The sequence below is a fragment of the Taudactylus pleione genome, unplaced genomic scaffold (assembly GCF_031769625.1).
Source record: "Taudactylus pleione unplaced genomic scaffold, aTauple2 ptg000573l, whole genome shotgun sequence".
NCBI classification, from domain to species: Eukaryota; Metazoa; Chordata; class Amphibia; order Anura; family Myobatrachidae; genus Taudactylus; species Taudactylus pleione.
The window spans coordinates 4,388,952-4,402,129 of NW_028284975.1; the positions used below are offsets into that span (position 1 = coordinate 4,388,952).

Consider the following 13,178-nt stretch of genomic DNA (forward strand, 5'->3'; position numbering starts at 1 on the left):
CCCATACGTGAACAATGCACCTCCTCTAGCTAGTGAGTGATAGCAGCTAGCGATCGAGTCAATCGTTGTCAGTCGCTGTCAGTCGCTGCATGTTAATTTTCTTCTGATGGTTGTGGCCGCTTGTGTTGTGTGCAAATGCCACCAAAAATTAACAAAAAAACGCATAGAATAAGCCATCCCCATGAAATATATTTATTTTTATTATTCGCTAATGCAAACGCAGCTGAATCAATTACATGCCAATTAGCAGTGTTATTAGCTACAACAAACGATTATTAGCTGCTTGCATTGTGTGGCTCAAAATAGAAACATCAATCCTAACATCAGTAACATTTGATAGTATTAATTGTACTCTGGGGCTTGAGAGAGCACGTACCCAACCTCAAGCTGTACGATTAGCCAGGCCTCTAACCTGCTCGCAGAGTGACGTTTTACTACTTCCGGCCTTCTATGTCGGTCGTAGCAGGTAATTTATGTACGCCCCTAAAACGCCCTGAAAACAGTGAGGAACGCCTGCGTTTTCAGACCACCACCCCCGTCAACACCCACAAACAGCCTTTCATGTCAATCAACTCTCAGAAGCCACTTCCTGCTCGTAAGCCGTACGATCGACAGCATTTTGGATCGCAAGGTCTCGTACGCACATGCGCACAACTAACCATACGCATGCATGGTTTGGAAACATCGGATGCGTACGACCGAGCGGCCTCTTACGACCGACTCTGAATGAGGTCCAATGTCTCTGTAATTTTATCTTGTATGCCTGTTTCCACTACAACTGAATCTTTCAAACGCTGAGCTAATAATACTCTGTTGACATACTGCACATTTAACCAATCACAATGCAGACTGGTTGTTCCTAGCTCCTGAACCACTTACAAATACCAACCAGGCTGCATTAGACATTGAAGAGAAAGAGGACAAATCTGGAGTTAATCAGACACATGACAATGCTAAATTGTCAACAAAGAATGGTGTAGAAAAGATGTTATCAAGTTCATTATTTTCTGTTACTTAAAAAAATTAGAATTGTACACACTGTAGAACAGTTCTTATATGATCCCCCAATATACCACAGTGAAGGTCTGAGAGTGAAAGTAGTACAGATCCATATTACTACTTTTTCAAACTTACTTGGAGTTTTAGACCAGTAAACGTATTAACATAGCATTTTTATAAGGTTTGAGCAGTTTGGGCCTGATTCAGTCACACACAATGCCGATATTGACGGGGTTCAGCGATATTTTTGCTACTACGCGTGCGTGACAATCCCTAACAACTCCTACAGCGCATGCGTTAAACAAACACGAAGACTCTGCAGCGATTGAGATGCACAGTATCAAACATGTCTTGGAAAAGTGCTGGGCGTTTCTGGCCGGTAACTGGGAGGTGGCTAACCAGAAACACGGAGATGATCCGTCTTATGGGCGCGTCGTGGGCATGTCACTGACACTTAATAATTCACTTTGGAGGCTGTAATCAGACAGTAAATGTGTACCTGCCATAAGGCTGATGCAAAATTTGATGGAGTGTCTAAAGACACACCGGGTGTTCTTACAGAGCGAATGCACGCCATGGAAGAACTTTATAGATTTGCATAAAGTCGTGATGGGCGATCGCTAAAAGATGCGTTTGCGTCTGTGTCCACCTCTGAATGTTCATAAATAAAAACTTTTTTTGTATTATACAGTAACTATATTTTACACTTTAGAAACATAGGTGGCATCATTATAATGTCACAATACAGGGCACAAATGATCTATTCAGCAAAGCTGAATCAATGTTATGCACAATTTATACCAGTCATTATACTTCCAGCCTGAGACATACTGTAAGCATACTGTAAACTAAGTATCCGGTAAAAAATATAAACCTACCCCAAGTTATACATCTTGCAGTCTGGTGACATCAATACATTGCTGATAATTTTTATTGCTTCTAAATCCAGATTGTTTTCTCCAAGCCTAAAATATAAAAATGATAATAAAATACATAGGTTTTTCAGTTATTTCTGAGATATCTTGCTTTAAATGTGTTAATTTGAGCAAGTTTTTGCATTTTCAAATACAGCTCTCCCCCTGTAACAATCTATTTCCTACAACAATCCCCACTTCTTCCAGCATCACTATAATTCCAGCATCTGTTAAAAACAAACAAAATACTACATACAGGAAGCAAAAACACGCAGCACAACTAAGAGCCATTTCCACAGATTATTCCCAGCAGCTTAAAGTTTTTCAATAAGTGTGATAATGCTGAGGGAGGTAGTGTCCACTGCTGTGTATACCTGGCTGGCCTCTGTGTGACTCTGAATAGCCCTGCAGATACGCAAAGGTACAACTGTTCACATTCATGGCCTCAGACGCAAGCAAAGTACAAATAATCGCAGCCACAAAACTAAATATAACCCCAGTATACAGGCCGGTCAGCTCCCAATAACAGGACATGGGTGTAGCTCTCGTCAAGCATTAGTCAGACAAATATTTGCATAGTAGTTTGCAGTTAGTAAATGGCATTTACACTATTTAGAGGCCAGGGAAGCACCACATTCTGGTGATTGATGTACAGATGTGCCCACATACATGTATCATCCATGCGCTATAAGTCGTGCCACACGCAATGCGGGAGCCCAGTGTGATTCGGTAATGCAAGTGTCTTTTTACCTTCAAATGCATCTTATTTGCACACCGATGTGATTCGATAGCACAAACAGCTTTTGCTGATAAAAATGATATGCAGCATGTCTGTATTCAGTGTGTGACTGTGTGTGTATCAACATGCTAAACACTACGTTACAGTGTTACAGCCGCTGACACTAATGTAGCATTTCGCATGTAGGGACCGATTCTGACCCACTCGCTAGATGCGTTCGCACACAGCCGTCAGTTGCCAAAGTATGTAAATCCCGCGATCGTACGTCAAGACATTAGCACGCCCACTATGTCTTGGCGTGCGATCGAGGTATGTATTTAGATGCCCACCAGCCTGACACAAGACGCCCACTTTCCCTTAGTAACAACTGTCATCTCCAGGAAGTGTATTAAACAATCGGTAACATCGAGTAACATCGGACCCATACGCAGCACTTGTGGCTGACCATACCCTACCGCAAGCACTGCGAGTGCTGCAGTGTGTAATTCAGCAATGTGACATGTACGCTGACACTGCGTCTTAATTATGCATGCCCCTGAAATGGCGTTCAGATGCACAGACACACCTGTGTTCGCACCACCACACCCCCGTTTCCATCGACCACCCCGTCACCACCCATAAACGGCTCATCCTGTCACTCATTCTAGCGAGGCGTCTATGTACAAGGGGCTGGTTTGCGCACGCGCACTGCGTCTTATACGCATGCGCAGATTGCAAACATCGGCAGGCTATGTGCGAACGCAGCCTAGCGAGTGGGTTTGAATTAGGGCCCATAGATAAACCCACAGTTGCTCTGAGAACATAGGCATGCTGCATATCATTTAATCAGCAGAAGCTGCTTGTGCTATCTATTCGTATTGTTGTGTGAATAGGACGCATTTGAAGGTAAAAAGACGCATGAAAAGACGCTCAACGCTACCGAGACACACCACGGCATGGTGCGAATAGAAGGGCTGTTTAACGGGCTAGAAGACTAGATGTATGTGGACCCATCTGTACTGTAGCTACTGAAATTACATCCTTTATCTCCCTTTAACAGATTACTGCAAACCTTTGTATAGGAGTTGTGTGCACTTTGAATATAAATACTGTTTTTCTCAGAATTTTCTTTGCTCTAACAATAAGGTAAATACCATTTTATTTAAAAAAAATATATAAGCATTCTTAATTGAATTCCCTTTATTTTACTGCCCCAAAACTTGCTGCCTCAGAGTATCTCATTACACAAATGTGTCCTCATACACCAAGAGGTATACTTTACTAAAAATCGTGTTTGGCTTAGATTGCATTCTTGTGCGAGTTTTTCCTGTTTTTATAATTCGATTTACTAAGGCAAACACAAGTGCAAAAACATGATCCCGCACTGAAATAGACGGCAAAAAATCTCAAATACAAGTTAATAGACCACTGAACCAACACGCAAGTATTTTCCTCTCTTTCTATGACAGGGGACCCTGATTGGCTGAGAGAGGTCTGACTCTTAGCCAATCAGTGCTAAGGTGCAGGAACCCACTTGGGGGATCTGTCATTCTCTGGGAAGCGCTGTATGTACAGTTTGTACATACAGTTATTCCGTATCCATAGGATCAAGTCTTCCTTTTTTTGTTTTGACAAGCCCTCTGGATTCCTACTGGAGAAGATGATTGACCAGCGCTGTGGAGTAAAGGTAAGTATGTGGGCTGAGTATGTGCGGGTGTGTAAATAAAGAGTTAAAATATGTATTTTTTTATATTTTCTTCCCAGCGGGCCCTCAGTGTCCGGGCATGTTGACACTTGTGACTCACCAAGTGCTGGCATGCCTGGCCAGCTTGCTGGGACTGGTAGTCCCATTGTAAAGAACAAATGTAAATGCTATTATAGTCCTTTAACACTTTTTACCCATTTTTCCAGCACCAGAATGGGCTCAAGGGTCTGGGCTGGTTATGCTTTTACTGGGGACCCTGTACTGTTTTATTTCTTAATTTTTAACACTTTAGTTACACTGTAACAAACAAAAATAAACTGATCTGCGCAGTGCTTTGGCAGAAGACGCAGCTCACATGCAGGTCTATTGTTTTCAGGCCAATACAAACGCTGAATGGCCAGAGAATTATACCTACTGTATAAAAACAAATGGGTGTTGTGCACGCGTTCTAAGGTCCTGTTATTATTTCTGAGGGGTGAATATCTATTCTGGTGTTAGATGTTCTATTTTGTAAGGCTACATCGGGCAGAGTCTAAAGTAGAAAGTCCTGGTGTGAACCACCTAAAGCAGGGCCGGATTAATAACGGGGCTGATGGAGCTACAGCTCCAGGCCCACCATCACAATAGGCCCACACAGAAGGATCTTCTGTGTGTGCTGCTATAGCAAAGATATTTTTTCCTCTTCCACAGCAGCCTGCTAGTTGCCGTCCGAGGCCCCGCCCCCCGGCCGCGCACCCACCTCCCTCCCACCCGCAGCACTGGTGGCTCAAAAGCCAGAAGTAAAAACATGATGGCGGCATATAGAGGGCTTTAGTAGCCCTCCAAGCGCCACTACGTACCCTCAGTCACTCGGCGGCGCCGCCACGCCACGTGATGCACTGCGAGTGACGTCACATGTAGGTGCCGCCCGCCACCACCGCACCGGCAGGCTGAAGGAGGCAAGCAGCCCAGCTATGTCCACCAGCACGGGCAGGCACAGCAGCTCCTCGTGAAGACGGCCTGGCAGCAGCAGTCCTGAGGTGAGGTGCTGCTTGTCATTACTGCTGGCCTGTCTGCTGCTGTATTATAGTGTACATTTTAGACATAATGCAGAGTCACACAACAAACCAATGATCCCGGCGCTAATCTAAAGAGTCAAATGATATCAAACAATTGTGCAAAAATTATGAGTTAATCGAAAGCAGCAAGTCTTGAATGATGGGATTTGTGAACACCCATAGAAAGACCAAAAATACAATTTGTATCAGACTGCGCTAATATAAAAAAAATCTATTGCGAGGTAGCAGAATTCACATGCATACAAGAACCAGTCATGGCTCCAAACTGGGAAATATAAACTCATTTATTTATTAAATTTTTAGTCTTTTATTATTAATAAATAATAATAAAATATACACATTAATATAAAAACAGAGATATCTCACAATAAAATGTAAAATACATTGAAACAATAAACGTCTATTAATCATATAAATCTACACTAGAAACCACTAAACTACTTGTGCATAATATGACATCAATAGTTGAAATCAATATAAAATTTGGATACACAAAGCAATCCAATTGGAATGGTAATGATGTGTCCACCACAAAGACAAATAGATATCATTCAAAATTTTGCCAGCCGGATATTTGTATATCGCTGTAATTAAATTGTACCTGTACGTGGTAGAAAATCAGGCAGTACAGCGCCGCAATGTGCAATAGGAGCTGGCCTCTTTGAAAAAGCCCCCATTGAAAGGGGCGAAACGCGTCAGTGGATTTCCCCTAACTACACGGCACCACCTACTTGTGGACAATCCTTATTGGATCCATCAGCTGCTCCATTGGCAACCGTACATTTTTCCGCACAGCGGCACTACAGGGAAATACTGGCCTCAATAATCCAGCTGAGCAACGCTATTGGGTAAGCAGAAACGAAGGGAGACTGAAGGACTTTTGATACAAAGTTAGCCCTGCTCTGACACCTGCTCACCCTGACTGGAGAAGCCGTCTCTCACTGCACACAGTGGCGCTGTATCGCTGGACTTATATCATGGACAGCCGAGCATTCCTAATAGCATAGCAGAAGCCAAGGGAGTTTGTATGGTAGTCTGTTCTCAGCCAGCCCAGCTGTAGCATCAGCTCACCCCGACTGGAGAGGCCAGCTCCTATTGCACATTGCGGTGCTGTACTGCCTGATTTTCTACCACGTACAGGTACAATTTAATTACAGCGATATACAAATATCCGGCTGGCAACATTTTGTATGACATCTATTTGTCTTTGTGGTGGACACATCATTACCATTCCAATTGGATTGCTTTGGGTATCCAACCTTTATATTGATTTCAACTATTGATGTCATATTATGCACAAGTAGTTTAGTGGTTTCTAGTGTAGATTTATATGATCAATAGAGGTTTATTGTTTCAATGTATTTTACATTTTATTTATTGTGAGATATCTCTGTTTTTATATTAATGTGTATATTTTATTATTATTTATTAATAATAAAAGACTAAACATTTAATAAATAAATGAGTTTATATTTCCCAGTTTGGAGCCATGACTGGTTCTTGTATGCATGTGAATTCTGCTACCTCGCAATAGATTTTTTTTATATTAGCGCAGTCTGATACAAATTGTATAAAGCAGAGTCAGTAATGAAAGTTTAAGAATTATACATATTTTGAGTATACTCCAAATATCTATAATACATACAGACATTTATACTATATATGTATATACAGTCACTGTGCACATACATATTTATATATATATATATATATATATATATATATACTGTGTGTATATATGTATGTATATATATATATATATATAGATATATACACACACACACATATAGTCTGTATGTGTGTGTATATATATATATATATATATAAATATATATATATATGAGTACAAAGGATGGGCGGCACTGCAGGTCTTTTTCTTAAGCAGGATTTATTGTACTTCACGCCCCTTTGTCAAGGTTATATACAAATGCATGTAACCTTGACAAAGGGGCGTGAAGCCCTGAAACCTTGGCACAATAAACCCTGATTAAGAAAAAGACCTGCAGTGCCGCCCATCCTTTGTACTCTGTACTATCCAATATCGAGGAGGGCACGCAGGCCATTATACACAAGGGACACGGGAATGCCGGACCGATTGGACTCATATATATATATATATATATATACTGTGTATATATAGACACTATTCTGTGTGTGTGCATATATATATATATATATATATATATATTGTGTGTGTATATATATATATATATATATTGTGACCTTCAGTCGGGTTGGGGGTCTCTCTCCTGGGTAGAAGGACTCCTTTCTTACACACACAGCAGCCGGGAAGCAGCACACCAGTCTGGATGCGAGTACAAGCTGGTCGGCGCCAGTCTTTATTGTACAATGTCAGAAATGACATAAAGAAAACATAAACAGAAATCCTAGCCCTGTCTGGGCTCTAACTTCACAAGTGATTTCCCTCACTACATGATCCTGGCAGGGCCTAATGCCCTCACCAGCCGCAAAAGCCCAGCATAGTCTTCATAGCTAGGTTTCCCAGGGTCTCTGAGCAAACTCCCTGTCTGCTCACCCAGGTGAGACACTCAGCCCTAAACAAACTAAGCATATGTTGGCCATCTTCAGCTGAAAGCCCTAATGAGCCTGTTACCAAGCTGAAAGGCCCAAAACCTGGAGTGGCCGTGGGTGGAGCCCTTCCTCTCACCCACAACTCCCAAGACCCAAACCGGCTTTTCAAAAAGCCGAGACTCAAGCCTGCTACACTGAAGACTTTCTCCTGGGGATTTAAAACACATAGGACAGGAATCTGGGACAAATGTCCCTGCCACACCCTTTACCAGTGATCCTATCACAATATATATATATATATATATATATATATATATGCCACTCTGTGACCTGGCACTCACAGCCCGCCTCGGGGTACCTTGCTTTCCCAGGAGGACAGCACCCCCAACAATATACACCCTGCATCAGGCGGCACTCGGGAGACTTGGAGATTAATGAAAAAGACTGTGCTTTAATCTACGTGTCGGGGAGCGTATCCCCGTCCTCAGGACACACATGTATATGTGTATCCTGAGGACGGGGATACGTTCCCCGAAACATAGATTAAACCACAGTCTTTTTCATTAATCTCTAAGTCTCCGAGTGCCGCCTGTTGCAGGGTATATATATATATATATATATATATCGCCGATTTCAACTTTTGAACCAGGCGGAAAATGATCTCCGTATTTTATTGCAAACACTTTTCGCGTACGAGAAAACGTGATGCATTGTAATATATGAAAAAGATTTGCCTCTGTATAGGTGGAGAAAAAAAAGTGCAAAATTGCTATTTTGTGGTGCAAAGGTGGGGAAACCACTCAGTACCCTTGGGACAGCCCACCAAAGGATAACTGCATCAAAAAAAAAACTAAAAAAAGTGAGGAACACACCAAAAAAGCACTTTGAAAAAGGGGGCGAAAAAGTGCAAAGTGGGGGTACAAACATAAAAAGTAGCGAAATAGACTTTTGGGGGGTCTGCAAGTATGGGGGAGGTGTTTTTTTGATTGCAGGTGTTTGCTGAAGGTGCGTTTTTTAAGTTTCTTATAACTTCACTTTAGCAACTTTTAAATATGCTTGCATCCATTTTCAAGTACCCCAAATTTGACAGGACTACTTATTTTCACCAAAAAATACTGCTTTATACTATTCTTCACCACTTGTGCAAAGACGCTAATTAGAGGCAATTGTGCTAACTTAAGTACCCCAAACAGTTTTATTAGGGCTAATCGATTCAGAAACCACTTTTCGCCTGCTCTGACTTCGCGTGTCTCAGTTTTTGCTTCTTTTGGAATTGAATACGGCGAATCGCGGGTACACGCGCGATAAGTTTCCGCTGCCAAAATACGCAATGTAAACAAAAATAATTGAATACGGGCCTTACTTGTAGTGTGGATGCTCCATATGGCCTAAATCACGTTAGACCTATGACGTCATCATGTGCGATGAAGTAGCACCATGGTAGGTCTGGTGTGGGTATTAAGTATTATGTCTGTATGCATCCTGCCGAAAATTTATCTATCTATCTGTCTGTCTATCTATCTATCTAAGTCCGCAGGGGGACTACGGTCTGACTCCTATGTACCAAATTCCAAAAAGCGTACCTTTTTACAGTTTGGCCCCATACTTATGGAGCCATTTTTGCAGTCACAGTTTACATATATTATTTGTATTTAATATTAATATTTAATAATGTGCATATTAAGCAATATGCAGATCACATATATTTTAGTTTGATTTAATATTTATTTAGTATTATTTATTATGTTTTCATGCTCTGCACCTTTTACTTTGTTCAAAGGTAAATATTGGAAAACTAGCAATTTTCAGTTATATTTCTGTTAAAGCACCTTATTAATAAAAATTGTTGCATTTTATTAATAAACCATAGTTTATATATTTTTTTTTTTTTTTTATAGAACATGTGGTGTATGCTTTATATAATCAAAGAGGGGGGGGATTGAGATGGTTGAATGTAGGTGGGTAGCTATGCTTCATGGTGCTAGCCACACCCTATGGTACAGACCACACCCCCACACATCACTGGTAACACTCCCATATCAGTATTCACACCTTCTGCGGCAGCACGCAATAGGCCCTTCATAAATTTCAGCTCCAGGCCCACGAGGGCCTTAATCTGGCACTGACCTAAAGATACTGTGGGGTGGGGATTCTGGGATAATTTCCAATATATTAAATAAGTATGTAAAAACTTGAGGCTAGGTTTTCATCTGTGTATCAATATGGTATAATACTGAGTAATTATGGATAGTCGCTGGTGGCATGTATCAATACAAGACAATTCCGCCCATTTCCACTCGATATCTGCGCTGATGTACCGCCACTCCACCTCAAAGCCCACACAGACACCACAGCATCAGGGACTAGTGGGCACTAGTATGCAGCATGATAAGGTAAGATATATGGACTTATCCAGGTCTCGCAGCTCTACTGCTGGTCCACCATACAGTATGTCCTCACTACGTGTGGTCTGCTGTGTGTGGGTGTAAGGGGCAAACACTACGGTCTGGCAAGACCTGACATTAATTATCACATAACATGGAGGAAAGGGTGAAAATTAATTTATTCACCTTCCCACATGCCTGACTTCGACTCCTGTGGTGCAGGTAGTAAAATCAATATGGATTTATATACAATGTGGCAGTACACTACCATTAAAGTTCCAATGAATAAATAAAGGTTCAGAGTCCAGTGTATTGGGACGGTACTTCCCGAATGACAGATCAGCTGCGGCATTTCACTTAGAAATGCATGGACTGAGCGATCATTGGCTGAGAGAAGCAAGCTTCCGCCTTTCTCAGCCAATAAATGGTTTCCACTATTGACTTCAATGGTGAGATCCGCTAGGTAACTTTTAGTAACCTAGCAGTTTTCACCAATGAAGTCAATGGTGGGAACCATTCATTGGCTGAGAAAGGCGGAGGCTTGCCTCTCTCAGCCAATGAACGCTCAGCCTATGCATTTCTAAGTGAAATGCCGTGGCTGAGCTGTCATTCGGAAAGTACTGTCCTTAGAGGACGGTACTTATGTCCGTGGGCTCTGGTTTTTTCTGTTTATTTTGTTTTTTAAAGTCGTGGATGCCTACATGGAGAAGAGGACGTGTAGAGGGATTTTTAGCTGAGTATGTGTGAGTGTAATAAAATTCCACTGCCACGGTGAACTAGAGGTGTCAGCAGGCCCTGAATGCCCCTCATTCTGGTACTTGTGGTTCTCCAAGTACCAGCATGCGGGGGAGGCTTGCTGGGACCTCTAGTTCTCCTGTAAAAGACAATGTTATTTATTCTACTTTTATACACAAACCTGGCACCCATCGGCCAGAGCTGCCGGGGATAGCCCCGGGCTATCAGCTCTGCCCTGGATGCCCTGGAGAGGGGAAACCCCTTTATTGGGTAGGTCCCCACCTCCCCAGGGTTCCCTGGCCTGGGCTGACTAGTGGTCAGGTATATGGCTCTGGCCGGGGGACTCAGTGAATGGGTACCCCGTCTGTGGTATTACACCCCCGCTGGAAAGATTTCAGTGCTGGTTGTGCAAAATACGGGGGACTCCTACTTCTTTTGTCCCCCGTATTTTCCCAAACAGGACCGGCTCAGTGCTGGTTGTGTATTTAGCGTTTTTTTTATTTTATTTTACTCTTTTTATAGGTTTGTTCACACAGAAACATGCACGGATCTCACTGATCTGTGCATGTTTCTGTGTAAATGGCACCTGCTCATGCTAAAATTTTCAGCATGAAGCAGGTTTTGGGGATTTTAAGTTTGATTTTGTGTTCGATTTGGACATGGCATCCAAAATCGAAAAATAAATCACTAGTCAAAATCGAAACACATCGAACTCAGGGCCTAATTCAGACCCGCTCGCGAGCGCTCGCAAACGGGTCGATGGTGCCCTAATGCGCATGCTCCGTCGTGCGCATGCGCGAGACCCGCATAGCGACAGCCAAGCAGTCTTGTGAAGTTTTGTCGCATCATATTGCAACTAAGGGCGGTATTCAATTAGTTTTGCCCCCGCGATAAAGTTTCGCATGCCGGACTTTTCGCCTACATCGCGTCTTTTAGCAGTGGAAACTTATCGTGCGCGTACCCGCTATTTGCCGTATTCAAAAGTCGCGAAGACGGTGACACGCAAAGTCAGAACAGGCGTAAAGTAGTGTCAGAATCGGGGAAATCAGCCTGAACCCCCCAAAAAGATACATAAACATTGGGGATCAATGTAGTAGTGCCCGATTAGCCCTAATAAAACTGTTTGGGGAACTTAAGTTGGTACAATTGCCTCTAATTAGCGTCTTTGCACAAGTGGTGAAGAATGGCATAAAGCAGTATTTTTTGGAGAAAATAAGTAGTCCTGTCAAATATGGGGTACCTGAAAATGGGTGCTAGCATCTTTTAATGTCTCTAAGGTGAAGTTTTAAAAAAAGTGAAATTCCTCCCTCATAAAAGCACCTGCAATCCCAAAAACACTTGGCCCCTTCTTAGTGCACCCCCAGAACCTTATTTCGCTACTTTGTGCTTTTTCGCCCCCAAATTCAAAGTACTTTTTTGGGGTGTTCTTAACTTTTTTCCTGGAATTTTTTGACACAGTTGTCCTTTGGGGTCTTTGCACCCCAAAACAAAAATGTTGTACTTCTTTTCTCCTGCTATTCAGAAGTGAATCTTTTTCGCATATTACATTGCATTGACATTCCACGTATGCGAAAAGCGGATGGAATTGAATGCGGAGATACGTATCCGCAGGCGAAAAGTTGCAGTCGGCGATACTTTTACGCAGATCTCGACTTTTCGCTTCTAATTGAATACGGACCTAAGACGCACATTCAAGCATAAAAGATGAGAAAACAACGCTCCGCACCAGATGACACGCATGGGACCTGGCACGTTGAGAAGGGCTATTTGGTGCAACTACAGCAATAGTGTATGAAGTCACATCTGTACACACTACCCAGCCTGCAGTCACCTACTACCTACGATTTTTACAAATGGTCCCTCTCCACTATTTAATACTTTTTTATATATTACGACCCCAAGAACAAAATCTAATTTTTGCATTTGGGAGCAATATCAGGTGCATCAGTACTCCCTAATCCATCAAGCGCAAGTAATCAGAAAATGCAAACTTTTGAATCCCTTTATGCAGATTTCTTGATCTAGATGATGCCTGTATAGCTGAGCCCTTTTAAACAAATATAATCACGTATGTACATGCCTGATATCAACCATATACACACCCAATTGAGTGACACCAGTGTAATATGAAAT

General features: G+C 42.2%; 1 protein-coding gene across 4 annotated transcripts in view; it reads right to left on the reverse strand.

Moving 5' to 3' along the window:
- Positions 1-13,178, reverse strand: part of LOC148481576 (NACHT, LRR and PYD domains-containing protein 3-like) — a 126,178-nt gene that overhangs the window by 43,747 nt on the left and 69,253 nt on the right. For all 4 annotated transcript variants that reach the window (XM_088453229.1, XM_088453228.1, XM_088453230.1 and 1 more), the window contains one exon: positions 1,878-1,964. In XM_088453229.1, coding sequence (XP_088309355.1) covers positions 1,878-1,964 — 87 coding nt within the window. The remainder of the gene's footprint in view (positions 1-1,877; positions 1,965-13,178) is intronic.